The 18,641-nt window shown below is 38.3% G+C and overlaps 2 protein-coding genes across 13 annotated transcripts in view; one reads left to right on the top strand and one right to left on the bottom strand.

Annotated features, from left to right (window-relative positions):
* Galphao (G protein alpha o subunit) overlaps nucleotides 1-4,520 on the top strand; it is a 39,928-nt gene extending 35,408 nt beyond the window's left edge. For both annotated transcript variants that reach the window (XM_069039589.1, XM_069039590.1), the window contains exons 7-8: nucleotides 2,059-2,212; nucleotides 2,269-4,520. In XM_069039589.1, the coding sequence (XP_068895690.1) occupies nucleotides 2,059-2,212; nucleotides 2,269-2,456 (342 nt within the window). In that variant the 3' untranslated portion in view covers nucleotides 2,457-4,520. The remainder of the gene's footprint in view (nucleotides 1-2,058; nucleotides 2,213-2,268) is intronic.
* On the bottom strand, nucleotides 945-18,545 carry Dyb (Dystrobrevin). Of its 11 annotated transcripts, none has more exons than XR_011157174.1 (19): nucleotides 18,390-18,544; nucleotides 17,936-18,082; nucleotides 17,666-17,882; nucleotides 9,713-9,798; nucleotides 9,504-9,655; nucleotides 9,341-9,449; nucleotides 9,123-9,289; nucleotides 8,945-9,069; nucleotides 8,783-8,887; nucleotides 8,652-8,733; nucleotides 8,459-8,500; nucleotides 8,147-8,262; nucleotides 7,375-7,871; nucleotides 7,121-7,237; nucleotides 6,153-6,197; nucleotides 5,778-6,040; nucleotides 5,268-5,472; nucleotides 1,282-1,720; nucleotides 945-1,188 (listed from the first exon to the last, which is right to left on the bottom strand). XR_011157174.1 is itself a non-coding variant. In XM_069039565.1 (17 exons), exons 2-17 carry the CDS (start codon nucleotides 18,078-18,080, stop codon nucleotides 5,332-5,334), a joined length of 2,406 nt encoding a protein of 801 aa, XP_068895666.1. In that variant the 5' UTR covers nucleotides 18,081-18,082; nucleotides 18,390-18,545; the 3' UTR covers nucleotides 4,075-5,331. The 11 variants fall into 11 exon arrangements, 8 of the variants coding, with proteins under 8 accessions (XP_068895666.1, XP_068895665.1, XP_068895670.1 ...); XR_011157173.1 differs by having other exon boundaries at nucleotides 945-1,465; nucleotides 1,557-1,720; XR_011157172.1 differs by having other exon boundaries at nucleotides 945-1,720.
* Nucleotides 18,546-18,641: the final 96 nt, after the last annotated feature.

The raw sequence follows: 18,641 nt of genomic DNA, 5'->3' as shown, positions 1-18,641 counted from the left end.
TAATCATCTAGCTCTAACATAGATATGATGCATTGACGTTTCCGCCATAAATTTTCATTTGCAATTTTCCCCGATCGCATTTTAAGTGCCAGCAGAAAATTGGCCGCAGATAATAATAATAAATTACGTTCGTTACATTAAATGCCCGGGAATATAACGCCCAATAAATATGTAATAGGAAATGTTTCACAGCGTGATTACCTAACGCACTGAGGGTGAGTTTTACAGGCGATCGCCCCCCGTTCCTATGTCATTAATAGAGACGTCAAACCGAATTCAATGAAATTACATATTTCAATGCGATCAAAGGGAATTTTCCGACACGGCTATTTTTACACCCGCATTAATTTTCCCCGATTAATTTGGCGGTTTTTTTTTCATTTAATTTCCAACTCTAAATAGCTAAATTTGATTTGTGAAGTGTCGGTGAGTGCTCTCTCGGGCTGAAGTAGCACGTTTCACGTGACGTCATCGTTCTGAATTAACTCTGAAAGCCCGTTTCAAAAATCAAATATAGAGGGACGAAGCATTTCGCCTACGCCCTCCAGAGAAGCCATTGTCGATTGCGGGTTTCCCTCGATAACGGAATTAAAACTCAAACTATTTCTCCGTCTGTAATTCGTCGAGAAATTATTACAACATTTCCGAGCAGAATTCGACAGTTTATTTTGAAGGTGTTTTATTGAGCGTTCCTACGTCAAACCGCAGACCGCCCAGAAACAACCTTTGAGATAAATTAACTACTTACACTTGGATGTAAACGAAGAACGTTTCGCTTTTTACTATTTACACGTTTATCTGGACCCTACAAACTCACTCTCTCCTCTAATGCGATTTCAGAGTTTTGATGGTTTTATGAGTGAGGTATTAAGCGAAAAAGTTCCCGAAATAATCCCATACGATGATGTAGGTACGCGTTTAATTGAAAGCAAATTGTGTCTAAATAAGCGAGCGGTACGTTTTAATGCAATAATAAAGTACAAAAGATCAAAGTAACACGTGCAACCAATAATGCGTGTCAGGGGTAGACGTTAATTGCACAGACCGCTTTGATGCTTTTAATGCAGTTGCCTTTGTTTTTGATCAACTCCATAAAACTAGACTTCTTTACCTCAAAGTGGTAAAAGTTGGCAAACAAATTGTGTTCACCTCATAAAAGTCTTGATGCACCGATGGCATTTGTGGAGCCTACAGAAGTGTTATTTCGATTATTAACTAATAATTCATAACCGTTTAGTCTGAAAATAGACGACATGTAAATACTTAGAAAAAATTATTTACCTCGTAAATTTTCACAAATTTCTTGTTCAAACGGTCTACCAAACATATCACATCCTTTCAAAACAATCATTATGTAAAATTTCACGTAATTTTAATAAATCAACCGCATCGAGCGAAACTGACGCTTTGACACTTCGTTTTTTGACATTACTGCTTTCAACGCCAACTTGTAATTTGTGTCGCCCTGAAATAATAATTAATCAATGATTTTTATTATTTCATTAATTGACTAATGTTTCTTTCTCATCTAGTTTTTTCCTATTTTCCCGAATTACCTTCGAGGCGCCTCTGATCGCAGCTTTTATCACAAAAATAACGATACGACTTTTGACATTAACGAATTGCACATAGTCCTACCGAGCCGATCAAGCTGTCATCGCTTAGTATGCCCACAAATTCTGCATCTGTCATTCTTGTCAATCTCGGTGTTGCATCATCCCTAGAAAAAATAAATATGAAAATGAGATTTTAAATTTAGCACTGGAGTGTGTGTGTAAGTGTGTGAGTCGATCGTTAACAAGAGCTGTAGAGGATCTAAAAAAAAAAAAAAATACGGCCTTAATTTGTCGTTAATTTATGATTTTAGACTGGTTTACGTGATTGTGATATTTTTGATGTTCGCTTTTTGGCGGTTCCATATCTGTCTTCGTCTCTGAAATAATTTTTACGATGCGAATAACTGGATTATTTCAAAGAAAATAAATGGAACGCGGCGAACACATTCGCGAGCCGAGCAGGAAACATAAATTGTTCTGATTAAAATATTTTTGATTCCAGAACCGGATGCAGGAGAGCTTAAAGTTGTTCGACTCGATCTGCAACAACAAATGGTTCACGGACACGTCTATAATTCTCTTCCTTAATAAGAAAGACTTGTTCGAGGAGAAAATTAGGAAGTCGCCTTTAACAATATGTTTCCAAGAGTACGCAGGTACGTGGAAGCGTGTTTGGGTGGTCCGTTGTCGAGTAACGTTTGTATTTTTGAAGGTGCGCAAGAGTATGGCGAGGCGGCGGCGTATATCCAAGCACAATTCGAAGCGAAGAACAAATCGACAACAAAAGAAATCTACTGCCATATGACCTGTGCCACAGATACGCATAATATCCAGTTTGTATTCGATGCAGTCACTGATGTGATCATAGCTAATAACTTGCGCAACTGCGGCCTCTACTGAGAAACCTCTGATTACTTTTCCGTTTCATACATTATTGACTTTAGTACATGGTTAAACCAAAAAAATAAAGCAGACATGGTAGTGCCGGTGTATTTGTCAAACGTCGCGGTATTTCTCTAGGTCCAGGGGAAGTCCCGGAACGTTTATCGTTATAATTGTACCAAAGTTGAGTGAGATGTTGAAATGTGTTCTTTTATGTTGATCGATGAGTTGGTGAGTTCGATGAAAATTACAAAAATACAATAAAAGGGTAGCTTTCCTGTGCTTGATAATAACATCGGTTGACAATGTTGAATTTTATTTTTTATTCTAAATATCGTATTTATTGCACAAGTTTTGTTAATATGTACGCACATTTTTTAATGTAATTATTATAATCAACATTGCGGAGTCTGTGCACAAGTTGATTTTCAAAAACAAGTTATATACAACAAACAAACAAAAAAAAACTGTGCCATTAAGAAGAGATTGCATTTATCGACGTATTAATTCTAGTTGCTTTCTTCACTCCTCCTAAGTTATTGTTTTTATTTTATTATATTATTATTATGATTATTATTATGGTTCAATGTTATTTATGTTTGTATAATTTTAATAAAAGAACAAGATGATGAAATATATTGCATAGATTTAGTTACCAAATTTGTAAAGAAACTAAGTATGTGTTAATGATAATGTGGAACCAAATTATTACTGTCTGGCTCAAGTAGCGTTCATCTACATTATGGTAAGATTATTAAGTATAATAAACATTCTAAGTATAAAGCCTACTTGTGTGTAATTAGTTATGTCAAGGTATAATATCAAAACGGGCTTTTCTCGATTTTGTTATTATACTTTACTGTCCGAATTGAATCAGGAACATATTGACCTTTTAAAAGAACAGATGCAAATATATAATAATACAATACATTAATGTGTACATAAAAATTATATGGCGCTTTAACAGGTTTAAAAGTAGCTTCAATACCATTTCGTAGTGTAGCCGGTGCATTTACTTTGAATCATACTGTAATTTAATGACATGCATTTTAAGTGATACATTCCTCTCAACATTTTGTATCTCCCATTTTACGCTTTTTTTTACAAAAAACAAAAAAATGTAAGTGTATCTAATTATTCACTCTCTATAATTCACTAAAGCAGATCGTTATTTGAATACAATCATCCATTTTTAGCGCAAGAACTAGTAATTGTCGTATCAGTATATCAAAAATAACGTAAAATACATAACAACTCCGTTATACAAGTGGGCACTAAAACGAAATTCTGTTGATATTCGAGTCTTTCTTTTTTCGGATGCGTTTCGATGATTTTGTTGTGTATTCTATGTTAATTTTGCGCATACCAAACTGTTATGTAAATTGTAGTATTTAATATCTGGTAGTATCCTATTGAGTCATGATTGAATCTCTAGTCAGTTTATTTTCTAATTGTGACTACGGCATTATAAATTTTTTGTAATTTATTTCAAAAATAAAATCAAGATGTAACCCACAATTGTTTTAATGCAGGTTTAAGTTGTGCGACATCTACACAGCTAGAGAAAAAGTAGTCCAAAATGGACAATTAAACTTGTAGGTAGGATGCGGACTATTATTATTACTGTTAACGTTGATTTTGGGTGCACAAACGCGGACGAAAACATCATCAAAACAACATTGCTTTCGTATTAATTAACCAAACGACTCTCACACATTTTTGTACTTCGACGTCTCGTGGATTTAACACATATCTTCTTCACTTGGTTTCGGTCTTTCGCCCCCTTCATTACTTACATATTAGTACTTCGACTTGCTCATTCTTATACGATTTACTGTAATTAAACCATGAGACTGTCCAAGTTTTAGTCACGTGTACACGCATATTATTGACTTGTTGCTTTGTTGTGAATAAGACTAATTATAAGAAGATAATTAAAGGTACGGCGCTAGTTAATGCAGTGAATGATGTACATGTTCTCCAATATCAGTAAATGTAACATTCATAACTGAGGTTGTTCTCTCATTGTATGTTTGTTTCTCTGTGATGTGAATACGATAAATAAATTTTACCCATTTCGAATTTTTATTTGCATTTCCACATGATCAAACACTGACCCCCCAACCCTTCGCACTCACTTTTCAAAAAAAATTCAAACCCGGCGCATCCACCATTTGGTTCGTCGCACTCTGACACGAATGGACAAGGTATTCGGTGTTTGGAAAGTCACTGATTCTTTATCATTTTATTCACATCAGACATTCGTAAATATTCAATAAAATCAAACAACATAATCAACAAAATTGTACATTTGAGTATTGACCATACCCTAGGCAATGTAAAAGCGACAACCGGAAGCATAATATGGTCGTCGCTTCACAGCTCTTAACTAATAACATTTTATTAATATGAGTAGGTATACACTAGACATTACAACAGCGACCTATGTTCAAATTACATTTTCTCATGAAAAGGTTAGTAAAAGTATGAAAGTTGTAAATGGTATGTATGTATGTATATAAGCATGATGGTTTAATTAGTGTAATGTAAACTAATAGTAGACTAGAGGAGTACTGTTGGTCCAGCTAGGATAAGCCGAATGAAAAATCTTTGTTTGCACGTCACTTGATTTAAATTAACGCTTATACCATACAAAAAGGAACTATGGGGTGCAAAGCACTTGATACCACACTATTATGTACATTCTTACATTTTATAAGTTTATAATGGAATTACCTAACAATATTCTACGCCCATCTCTTCGCTTCAACGAACAAAATTTAGATTTACACACTCAGTAGTACAGTCAAAGAGCCGCTAATAACTTACTTTAACTTTTATACTTGATTAGAATACACGGACAAAATGTAAATGCAGCTTTCCATATCTAGTCTTATCGGTTGACCCATTGCTTTAGCGCTTCCTCAAACTGAAGAGTTTCCTTGCTCATCCCTTCCTTGTTCGAATTTTCTTCGCTTTTGTCGTTGCTTTGCTCACTCTGTAAATTGGACTGCGGCTCGCTCTTGTTGGGCGTCTAAAACCCAAACACCATTTTCAAAGTAACGCAACAACTCGTCATGTTACTACTAGGAATTACTGTACGAAAGCGTTCAACATCGCTAAGAGCACTACAAATGACATCTGTCATAATTTCAACTGTCATTTGTGACGTTTGTGTCACGGCCCACTCCGATTTCAAGTTTGGGTAAAATTTTGAAAAATGTGTTTTCTCTGAAACTACAAAATGAGCTACTAGTGGCGGGAGAGGGGCGGGAAACCCAACTAACCTCTCTATAAAGCGAAGCTAGCAGTGTTGTATTATCTGAAGGAGCCACCCACCTGCGGTCCGAAGGGGCTTTGGTTGGGTTCGGCCTGATTGTAATTGGGGTAATTTTGTTGGGCCATATAGCCTTGGTTGGGGTGGTGGTGGTTAAGGGCGGGGTACTGATGGTGGTTGTAATTTTGACTTGGGTGGTTTTCCGGGGGGCTGGTCGGATGCCTGGCGCGCAATTCCGCCATGAAATTGGCATCTTGGGCGTAGCGACGTTGCAATTCTTGCTGCCAGCCTCCGTCGCTTTCGTCCTCGCCGTCGTCCTCGAAATCTGGACAGAAGGGCAAAGGTTTTAATGGGTCTCGATGCGGCGGTGGACTAATAGGCTCAGCGGTGTTTGGTTTGTGAAGCGGCAAGGCTTGGATCGAAGCTACGCTACTCACCTAAAGGTTTTCTGATTGCACTAGCCTCTGGCACCTTCGAAGGCTCTGTAATTTAACAATCATTCAGCAGGCAGCATTCCACATACAGTTCTACCACGGACCTTATTCGCTAAATGACGATGCAAGTTTTCGTGTTAAAAGAGAAAACAGAAAATAACGCGTCGACGAAAACTTACCGCACGCTCGTGGAACAGAAAATTTAAAGGGAGTGGCAGACTGAGAGGCAAGCGTGTCTCTCAGACTGCATAAGACAGAAAAATCAAAACAAAAACGAACTTTCACGTGTTTAAAAAGGTTCCACTGAAATCCAGCAAAGTTAAAAATTATGCAATTCCAATTAAAAAGGACATCATCGTCAAATTTTCTTCAACAGGTTATTAATTCCATAAGAAGTGTCAGTGTGTGTGTCGGTGGGATTTCCGTTGTGTTTGTAAATAAAAATAAAAAGACTATAATTAAAAAAGTATATTGTAATTTTTTTAAAATACATAAATAAAAAATTTTAACAATAATAAATATTTTCAAAGTAAATAACAAAAATCACAAATAATAAAATGGAGTATTTGAAAAACATGTGTTATGATGTATTTTCCTGTAATCACATGCTAGCTGCTGATCAGATTACAAACGCATTCCATAAATGAATCAAAAACATACTCAGTCAAACTTTTGTTGTATCAACCATCGATGTACAACAAAATAAAAAAAGAAATCAATAAATTGATCAGTTGAAAAGTTACTTGGTAAGTACAATCAGACACTTTAGAATACATAAATAACAATAAAAACGTAAATTTACAAAGATATAAAAAAAATAAGCTAAGTCTGTACAAAGTCTAGAACAACATAAATGAGAGTGATGATGAAGAGGAGAAGAAACTAAAATAGCTCCAGTAATTCATAATACTAAACGGTTTAAGCGTTGAATTAAATACAGAAAATCATCCTAAAGTCTTACATGTCCGTACCTGAATTGAGTTCTCTTACTAAAGTTGACATTGCGTTAGTCACAGAATCTGCGGCCACTAACAGATCGTTCCTCAACGACCTCCCCACCGAACCCGGCGTTCCGTTTCCATTAGACCCTACAACACCTCTAACATTTCAAAACCAAACCAATTCTCACCGCGCACCGAACTTCAAATTTTGACGTATGGCGCTTCAAATGTCAATTCAATTGACAAACGCAGCGGCGACATCTATCCACAACACAACAACTCACCTATACTGACGGTGGACGAGCCCCCGAACGCGTTCCTCACGTCGCCCCCCACCCCCATCAGCGAGTCGTTGTTGTGCATGGCCCGTTCGCTCCTCTCCTGCACCGGCGCCGGCATCGGCAGCCCCGCCATCGAGTGCACCACGTGCGTCGGTCGTTCCGCTTGGCTCACCGTCACGACGGAGTTGTTCGACGGGGGCATGCTCATCGGAGTTTGGGGGGCGCTTCGCGGAGGTGGGGCGACCGGGGCGGCGCCTGGAAGCAGCGGAGGTGATTTTGTACTGCGAGGGGACGAGTTGGGGGTCGATCTGGGCGAGCTCTGGTGGTTCTTCAGCATTTTCATCAGGCCCTCCAGCTGGATCATGAGCTGGCGGCGCGAGTCTTGCAGCGTCGTCAGGTGGGTCTCGAGCTCGTCCTTGCGCATGCGCAGCGCCCTCAGCTCGTTCATCAGGACGGGATTCTCGGTGCCGTGGCCGCTGTTCTCCAACTCCTGCTGCCTTCTATCACGAACGTCATCATTTAACTTTAATCTTACCACAAAGCAATCACGCTGTCATCACACTCACAACAATCATCAAAAAACTTGTTAACTATCCTTAATTTGTTACAAATATCATAAACTCTAAAACCTTCACCATTTACAATTTTTGAGGTTATGACATTTTGACAACTGACAACTTTCATCGATTTTAGACTTTATCCCCCATTCTCTACTTCCTAGTTTCTATGGAGCATAAATCTCACAACCTTTGCGTTCTACAAACGAAATACACACCTCAATCTGGCGATTTCTCGCATTATCTCTCGATTCTTCGCCTCCAGCTGGCTGATCAGCTCTCGTTGGGCCCTCGTAGAGTCCATTCCTAAACAAGCCTCTGAAGGTACTCTTCCCTGTCAAAGTAGGACCATGAGACAAACCCAAATGAGACGGTAGCGCGAGTTTTCACGTCCTCGCGTGAAAACCCACTTTTGGATCGCAACCTACGTGCCTCACTCGTGACGTGATTAGATTTGTGTTCACGTAGGTAGCGTTCGAAACATCAATGTGTGCTTTAAGCTCAGATGAACATTAAGCTAAGCAACTCACCGTGTCTGGTGAAAGCGAGTTTTTTCGGTAACCGCTTCTGGCCTAAAGAGCAACGGCAAAAGCACATTTAGGAACATCATCCAACATAAAACAAAAAAATGTATAGAGACGAATCAGAAAGACCATGCCATAGTTGTTTTGTTTTTTGTAATTTTTTGGAAAAAATATTTTATCAGCGAAAAGTGAATCTCACCATGCCGGAGCGCGCTTCTTGGGCCAATCTGGCTGCGTATCTCGCTATCATTTTGTGCTCGTCGTCCCTGGCGCTGTCGAGACTGTACACAAGCGATTAGCATTTTTCCCCCGACAAAATTAATTAGATACCTTCTCGCCGTCGACCTGCTATCTAAACTGCCCATTCCGTCGAAATGCGAAGTGAAATTATTACCGTCGGGGAAGCCATTGTGGGAAGGAATCGGCGAAGGGGGCCTGGAATTGATTGGCATCAGTCGGATCGTCGGACGCGGTCTGATCGACGCGACTTACACGATGTGGGAGAGATTGAGGGTTTTCTCCGGTTGTTCCGGAAACCGCGGCAGGTTGTTCTTCTGCTTGTCGGGGACGCACCGGAAGGACTTCCTCAGCGACTGTCCGATCGTCTTGCTGGGCGACTGAAAACGAAACGGTCAGCATCGACGACGCCGCCTCCGACGATAATACGCACGAAAGACGAGTACTCCTTGACCTGGTGGTCCAGCGCGTGCGGCGCCGTCACCCGCCCCTTCCAGAAGCAGTCCTGGCACAGGGTGTAATGGGGGCACTTCTGGCAGCGGTAGCGGAACCCGCCGAAATTCTCCCTCTGGCAGGCGTCGCACTGCGTGGGGTGGATCACTGAAACAACAAAATATTAAGCGCTGATTTAATCCGGTCACGTAGACCCACCGTTCTCGACGTTGGCTATTCGGTGGAGGAGCGGCAGCCAGACCAGCGACGGCGGCCCCGGATCCGACATCAGCGTGTCCAAGAAATCGTTCACCGTCACTTTGACGTTCTGCAAAGAGCAATCGTTAGTGGTGGATCGATGGGGCCGCGCTGCGACACTCACGGGATTGAAGATCGTGTTGGCGAGCGAATCGGTGTAATTGAAGGTGGGCGACTCGTAGACGGCGGCCGGCAAGGCCAGCACTTCCTGGAGGTACTCGTTGAAACGCCACTGGAGCAGCAGACCGTTGCTGTCCGAGATCTGGGAAAAGATGTCTGAAAGGCAGGTGGTTGGTTACCGGGGGGGCGAACACTTAATGTCGCACTGCTTACATCTCAATTTGTCCATTAATTTTCCGGCACATAACGTTGCCAAGGCTACCTTGATGGAGAAGACACGGATTTTTCCCACGTTATCTCTGCAAAATTAATCATGCCAGATCAACAATGTCACGATCGACGACGTTCGAGTCGATTCCGGTGGCCGCTGCCGCTCACGTAATCCCGCCGTAAATGACTTTACGACATCCCCGCACCCCCGTAAATTACGCTAATTGTGAGCGATTTGCGGGGGATCCGGCTGAAAATAAGCCGCTCTGTTCGGATTTCACGAAAGTGCATTACAGATGATGGATTGCGCTGAAGGCTGCTAATGTAAGACATTCCTTTCGCATATTGTCTTGAAACGAAACGCGCATACAACGATAAATCACGAAATGGCGAGATAAAGAAACGACACCAGACAAAGCTTTCCTCGGAACGACGACGGTTTCTTTGTTTATTAAATGTTAACAGTTTTTATATAAATACATTCTTAAGTTTGCACACGTTTGTACACCATTAAGCTCTTTAATTGGGCCTTAATGCGACAATAATGAACGTTATATCACCATCGACAAATATAATTTGAAAAACAATCGTTTAAAAATTATTTCTTAATCAATCGATAGTAAAAAAGTTCTCATTTTAACTTTTTACATCGACTGAAAAGTCTATCAAAAACTTAAATAAAACAAATAAAATTCATAAGATGTTATAAAACGTTGTCAATTGTATCGTAATCTGAATATAAACATGTTTGTCTCATATTTTACATCTCCCATTTTATCTTTTAGGTCTTATTTCTCGGAATCATGTCCGTAGGGTAGTGACAATTTTATTCCCCGGTTCTAGTTCTATAAAATAAGCATTCTTTATTTTAACCTTGACTTTGTGTATTTCTGTAGTGACCTTTATTATAAGTTATGTGAAGGTATAGTATGGTAACAGTGACAGTGCACAGTACTGCCAAAGGTCACCAACTAAACGACCTGAGAGCATGAACAATATGAAAACACTAACTTTTTCATCACACTTTGCTCTGGATCACAAATTACTTCTTCCAATACTTTATGAGTATGACTTTCCCTTGAGTACAGATTATGCGAAAATAATTTCAGTCAAATGAGCATCCATTTATGAAAAAATGCATCACTTCATTTTAGAATCCAAAAAATAATAATAAGAACAAAAGTAACTTAATTCCACGTCTTGTAGCAACTATAGATCATGTTTCTAATAATTCTTGGCATAATTAGCTCACAGTAAGATAGTTAAAGCTTTTTTTAAATTTGTAATAAACGATCGGATCAACTCTTGGTGGATACAATGTGTGCTCTTAACGAATGACGTGAAAGATGAGGTAGAAATCTCATTTCTACATCTTGATGGATGGAAGTACATATTAAGCATCCTAACAAGCAAAATAAAACTGTTTAATGATGACGGTATCAAGTCTACATTCATTTATGTGATTATATTTTGTGAAATATTACATAACGTCTCCTAAATTACCTATGCTGTTAATAAAGAAAATTAATAATCTAAAATAATTTTTTTACTGAAACATACCATCTTGAAATTTGGACAGAATGTTCATAAAACAAGTGTAACTAATGTGAATCTTTTGGGTACCATTGCGATCAAAAAATTTTGGACACTATTGTCATCGTGCTGTCATACATTCTAAAACGACCCTCAATTTTGATTGTGTCAATTTTGAAAATGTGAATGTCAGATTTACCGAGAAAATACTCAAAAAGTTGTAAAAATCAGACAAATGGAATAGAACGAGGTTTTAATTAATAAAAAATATAAAACAAATACCCAAATGTACTCGCATATTAAAAAAAATATATTTTAAACTGATGTCAAATTGACAACAATTTCATCTTTCAGGTGACAGTTTCAATAAAGCATGATTTAGAGTAATTTTTTTAATGTGACAAAAGTTTGATGTCCAAAATTTTATGACCGTAATAGTACATGCATCCAATAAAATTATTATTATCTCAAAATGACACCCAATTCAGCTCCCATTTATTGGTCTCCAGAAAATTGCATTTTAAGTCATGGCGGTTGGGATTTTATGCAATATTTACAGATATTAAAGTCCATTCATTTTGTATTGAACTTTTCAAGGTCAAATAATTTAATTTTTTGGCCCTGTAATTATGTTTTGTAAATAGTGATATGCAGGTAAACACCGTAAACGTTGAATTGAGCATTGCTAAATCACATTATGTTGGTTATATGCATGTCATTATTTACAAAACATAATTACAGTGCCAAAATTTAAATTATTTGACCTTGAAAAGTTCAATACAAAATGAATGGAGTTTATGTAAAAAGGACGACCTTGGAAATGATTTAATAACGTAATTGCAATTGCAATGTTTGCCTTAAATTAAATCGTCACGCGTTGTCAATTGAGTTTAAACCAGCAGATTGCGTGGACCACAATACACGATATTTACCGATTTCTCCTTTGAATTCTTTTTTAATGAGTTAAGTTGAACTCTTTGTTAAAACTCGCAACAGACAAATATTAATTTTTCAAGTTATGATATTAAATTATTCTGCAAAATACATATTCTTGTACCGGGTGTCCCATCACTTGTGTCCCGTAGGAAAATGACTTTAAAACTAAATTATATTTATGTGAAGGTAGTATAGATGCATAAATACTGTTCACCGCCACAAAAATTGGGTATTACTTTTTTGTTAAAATTAATTACCTAGGTACAGCAAGCAAAAAACTATCACTTTAAAAATTAAATTTTGTTCGATACAGTTCAAATTTAGTATACGTTATGAAATAGTTATAGAGAAATAAAATCCGTAATTAGAATTTAATTAAAATGTTTTGATGTAAAGATATTTGGTTAATTTAATTTGGGTCCTTCTACTTTATAAAAATTTATGGAAGACAAAGTTAAGTTTGTGGGTATTATTCTTGTCCGCAATTTATGGTACGAAGACCATTCAAGAGATACCTGCCTGTGTTGCGGCGTCAAACACACTGTAACCCCTCATAAATCTTCGTCTGCAATAAATTTTCATAAAGTAGAACGGCCCAAATTAATTTAACCCAATATCTTTACATCAAAACATTTTAATTAAATTCTAATCACGGATTTTATTGCTCTACCATTTTTTCAAAACGTATACTAAATTTGAACTGCATTGAACAAAATTTAATTTTTAAAGTGATAGTTTTTTGCCTGCTGTACCTAGGTAATTAATTTTAACAATAAAGTAATACCCAATTTTTGTGGCGGTGAACAGTATTTATGCATCTATAATACCTTCATATAAATATAATTTAGTTTTAAAGTCATTTTCCTACGGGACACAAGTGATGGGACACCCGGTATAATACATAAAATGATGCATTGTTCTCTGGATTTGACAGACTTGAGTCCTACTCCGAAACAAATTAAACTCTCATTGAAGATGTCCACTCTTCTGAACATTGCAGTTCAGTTAACGCATTTTTGGCAAATTTTTCTTGATCGTTGAAGATTTTCACCCTTCTGGAGTTCAGTCGAGCCGTTGAAGCCGTCAAATCAGATGTTAACAGTCAAATGTCAAATTATTAAATCTTAGCGTCAATTGTGAGTTCGACGTCCAGTTGTTTTGCTTGTGATTTTCTTCAGTTTTTCTATAATTTATTTCAAAACCAAAAATCCACCAACACTGCATTCTACATCGAAAATACAACCGACAACGTCGCCAACTTTTATTTTTAGTGTGTTTGCAAGTGTCGTAAAAAGTGGGGTTATGAAAGAAAACTGTTGCGAGTCGTTTTGGTCGTAGTTCATCGTGTTTTATTTATTCTCATTTAATTTTTCACTCGAAACGTGTGATATGGTAGCTACCACCTTTTTAGACATAATAATTATTTTGTGTTACGTAAATAAACTCAACAGTTCGATGTCAAATTTTGGCGGAACGTTGGGCCAACCCAAAAAAATGAAACTTATTCTAGGGATTCCTTTGTTTCTGCCAACATAATTCAACAGGTGGTGGATTTTTGATTTTGAAACAGATTATATGTACTATGGCGGACAATAAATTTAGGCCGGCCTGTCATTGGTTTGACATCAAAATGTGAAGATGGCATTATGTTCAACTAACCCCATTTTCGATTTTTGTCATTCTTGTCATCGTGACAGCGATAATCAAAATTAAAATTGGGAAAAGAAGCGTGCACCAGAGAGAAGTGCTACTACAAATCAGTTATGCTAGTGCGTCATGATCTGTAAGTTACCAAAAGGGCGAAGGAAACGCCAAACAGCTTGAAAACCTTCAGTTTGACAAACTGACACATCAGTCATAATGACAATAAATGGTCGCTTGCATTGACTTTTTTGAAATGTCAGAAATGTGCCGGCCTAAATTTATTGTCCGCCATAGTATAAGGCATTCACGATCTTTTTGGGACCGAGTTGGCTATGATCATCTAGTGATTTTATTGGCAGTACATCGGTGATAACTAAATTCCCTAAAGGAAATTGACACTTTTTGTGTTGTTAGGTTAGGTTGCTTTCAGTTTACGGTTATATTTTCTTAACAGGTACATTGTTGCCGTTTAATAGAAATTATTTATCGTAATGAAATTATTTTGGCAATTTTGACTGTTCCTTTGACGGAGATTTAAATTATTTTTACACTTAATACCTAAGTCATTTAGTTTCTTACGAATATTAAAATAATAAATCTGGCAATGCGGTGGCAAGAAAATGTCGAACAGACACTGACAGAAAAAAAAATTGCATCCATTGCATTACTGACTCAGTTAGTCCAACATGAAAAGAAAAAATCATAGCCAACTCGGTCCCAAAAAGATCGTGAATGCCTAATACGGGGTGATCAAGAAGGACTGTTTAAGTTGGTAATACTGAATTGTATTTTAAATCGTATAACAGGAGTAACTTTCGGTTGTTGATGGCTTGTCGTTGTTAATGCTATACCTACATCAGATATTTGTCAAATAAACCAACAAAACATATCCGGTTGCAGAGTTATAAATAACCGAATTAAAAAATTTTCTTAATTGTAATGCCAACTTAAACAGTCCTTCTTGATCACCCGGTATATTCTAATTGCTTTTTATCTTACAACAGTCTATTGAAAACCTGTCATTAATGGATTACATAACATCTGTTTTTCTATTTGGTACCACAATGCCAACATGCTACACAGCGGCAAAAATAAAATACATAATTCGAATTCCACAGGACTTTTGATGTACTGTCGCGAGCAATAAATTTTGTTCGTCAAGGTCATTCTTTGACCCAATGGAAAGTGCCCTAATATGAAAAGGGCATAACGCTAATGAATTGTATCAAGGCGATCTTCATTTTTTTTTACTTTAGACCGCCTTGATTCTATTTGTCTTGTCTTGTCAAGATCTTGTCAACTTTTTGTCAGAATTTGAGAATTTTCTCCTATGTGAACGGATTTTGATAAATGTCACAACTTGTCAAAAGAAACGTCAGGCTAATTTTAAGGATTTTATGCGATTTGGAGCTCGTCGAACAAAAAAACGTTGTATTCAACTCGTTCGTGTGTAAATTGGGTCTTTTTTGGTACTCGTGGGCCTTTAAAACGCTCGTTTCACTGGCCCAATCATGTCAAAAAAAGTTCAATTTACATACGAACTCGTTAAATGAACTACTATTACTTTATTTTACAATAAAACTTTTATGAAAATTTTTTTGATTGACGTTTTATTGACATTGGTTCTAATTAAGCAGACAAATTTCAAAATGACCTTGACGACCAAGATTTAATGCTCGCGACTGTACGTTATAGACACTGTGCAAATCTTTGGGCAAATTGAACCCTTTAAATTTCATTTCGTTGTGACGTTTCATAGTTGGCAATGTAAATAGTCATTCTGATGACAAGAGACATAGGCGTACGCACTTAGAGGAGAGGGCATGAAAAATGTGAATTAATTTAAACAACTGTATATTTTAACGAACACATCAAAGTAAGCTATCAGTGAACATGTTCGAGATGATGTCCACTTTGTTGCAAACAACACTGAACTCTTCTACATATTTAAATTATTGAAAACATTAAATACAATTATAAAATTTAAAAGTAATTTTGTGCACGCCAGTGTCATGATTTAAATATCATCTTTGCCAAAGCAATATTTCAAAATTATTACCAACCTATCAAAAATATCCACAAAGCTTTTATGGTCACTTGTGCTTTGACGGAAACGTTCACCGGGTCCGTTACTAACAGCCCTCATATTTCAAAGAAAAAGTATCAACGTGAATGTAAAGTACGCACATTAAGCAACATGTTGCAACCAGAAGCGTGAAGCAATTCTAGCATTATCATAGGCACTTGTTTTTTGTAGTTGTCTAAAAAATCTACATCTGTGTTGTTAATTTGTTCATTTATTTACAAACACCTCGAAGTCTTTAATATTGTACGACTTTTTCACATCTGCTCTGCTCTATCTTGCACTTTTCAAGTTTCAATCAAATCTCTTCTCGGTGAAAAATTCGCTTTATTACAACCATGTTTTATTTTTTTTAAATAACCGACTTTGAAGTTTCTTAATATCCCCCTCGTGCGCTTATTCACCGTCCACTCTTTACTACCCGTTACGGCGTCGAACCAAGACCGCCGCCTTCCAGGTCACGGCTTGTCGACTCTTCCCCGTTTCACCTATGCTAATATTGTTTTGACAGAGAGATGTATTGGGGATGCGTCGTCGTCCGTACAGCCTTACATCGCATTCCGCCGGCGAACAAAGAGCGCCAGTGCGTAAAATCATTATGAACGCACCCCTACAATGAGCAATTACCAACACGGACCCCGGTCGCATAACATAAAACATAATGGTACCCGGGGCTCCGACGGCAAAAGTCTCCTCGTACTCGTTTATCACGCCCCGCATCGATGTAATCTAAAGCTCTGTCTGCACTAATAAAACGACCGGCAGCTGCGGCGGTTTCGCCAATTTACTGCCACGGTGCCATTACAACAAATTAAGCGAGCGTGGCACGTCTTTGCGGTCCTCCTGACAGTCTCACCGTCACTCGGCCGGATCAACTTCGCCGTTCAACACTCCATCGATCACAATTGCCGCACTGGAAACTGCACGAACAGCTATTTGTCCGGGCTCAAAATGTCAACGATGTTGTAAGCGCCTCGCTAAGACCGGAACGTTCGTGGTATGCGAGATAAGTTGCTTTTTGTGCGGGGACAGTGATTGTAAAGTGAGTCGTAAAAAAAACCAAATTAAATTGGGGCAAACTTCACAAAAATTCCACTTCAAGGGCACACCCTCAGACTTGAGCTGCAAATACGAACCACAATTACAAACGGGTGGAATTATTAAAGAACGCAAATGACGGTAGCCTTCGGTGAATGTGCGTATGATGAATGTGATACTGGTGATTGGAGTTGTTACCGACATTATCACCTACTAGAGGAATTTAACAGGTTCGCAGCGGCTCTAAATCAACCTCAGAAAGTACATTTTGATTATTACACCGCAACGGTGGCCAACAAGTACTTCCATAAAATTCGGAAATTTTAACACAACGTCAACGATTACGTAATGGTTATCATCACGAGAGCTAATTCGTTGGGACGCTAATTGTTTTTAGCAATATTTATGATGCTGTTTGTGTAAAAGTACGGCGTTTGCTCGCAACGCACTTTTACGCAAAACATTTTTTCTTGTGTAGCGAACTGTTTATTGCATTGCGAGTGTGATTGAAATAGAGGCAACAATCTGCCACAATCAGTATTTTTATCTCGACTGGCTAATAAAATCGTCGATTTTAAACAACCAACACAAAAACCACAGTCTAAATATCGACTTCTTATGTCTATTATTTGATCAATAATTGTTGATGGAGCCTCGCAGATGAAGTTAACTGGGTCAATTAGCTGATAAAACTCTGTTAAATAAAACATTTTGGGACTCACACAGTGGCGTAGGCGGCCAGGAGCCAATTCAACAGGAGGCTGGAGCAGACGTCGACGTGAGCTTGCTGCGTGGGTGGCGCCCTTTTGTTCAGACTGTGATAAAGCGAACACAAAAGGGTCTCGAGACGCGCCACGCTCAGCTCTGACGACGGCTCCAGCGCGTGCAAACCTTGCTCCCTAAACGCTTCTATCACATTCCAAATGTCGACGGCGTGTACTGCAAAACGCAACATTACCAATCTGCCCGACTGGGTGCTGAAGAATACTCACGGCTGACTTTCTTCTGGATGAATCTGAGTTTTGTAGCAGTTCGATATGAGGCGAATCGGATTAAGTCAAAGTTGTGAGCGCTCATCTCGTGAATTAAGGCCAACCTGTGGTCCCCCGAGCTCGAGAGGTTGTCTTGTCCCTGCATTGCTGCAAAACGACGGCGGATCAACAACAATCTGCATGGTCGCGATTTGTTTTGGTCTTGTGTTGGGTAGAAAGCACGTCAATGAAGTGACAGGTGTCAATCAATCACAGCCGACTTTGATTGCTTCGGATTTTAACCGGGATCTTTTCCAGATCGTTTTGAATTATTAATAATGCGGCGGCGAGCAAATAATTTAAAAATCTTTGGTGCGATTGCACGACGAACTGTCACTTGGACGCGATAAACGGAGATTTGAGGTGTTAGTTCGGTTTGTGGGGGTTTTCGTCAATTAAAATCGATTCTACTTACTGTTTTTCGCTTAACTGTAAACTATTTTAAGAAACTGGAGGAATAAATCACATGGAAAAGTTAAAAATATGAGAGAAACTCCACATTGAACCGCACAACGTACGCCATTTTACTCGAGCAACTGCCCCCGACCAGTGGTGGCTCGTCAACCAGGTCAACCACTCTGTAAGTGGGTTGCATAAATAACGATTCATGTGCGAGGAAGACTCCTCCATAACGCTCAACATCCATAAAAAGTAAACAATATAAACA

The sequence above is a fragment of the Tenebrio molitor genome, chromosome 2 (assembly GCF_963966145.1).
Source record: "Tenebrio molitor chromosome 2, icTenMoli1.1, whole genome shotgun sequence".
Lineage (NCBI taxonomy): Eukaryota > Metazoa > Arthropoda > Insecta > Coleoptera > Tenebrionidae > Tenebrio > Tenebrio molitor.
This window is presented reverse-complemented; position numbering and strand designations above follow the sequence as displayed.

Bases quoted from the DNA above. Each gene is read 5' to 3' on its own strand.
- Dyb (XM_069039564.1), bottom strand. From the start codon at position 18,080: ATGCAGGGACAAGACAACCTCTCGAGCTCGGGGGACCACAGGTTGGCC. The intron at 9,070-9,122 runs GTGCGTATTATC...TTTCGTTTTCAG, and splicing joins TCAAGGAGTACTCGTCTTTC to TCGCCCAGCAAGACGATCGG. The intron at 5,473-5,777 runs GTGGGTGGCTCC...TTTGGGTTTTAG, and splicing joins AAAGCCCCTTCGGACCGCAG to ACGCCCAACAAGAGCGAGCC.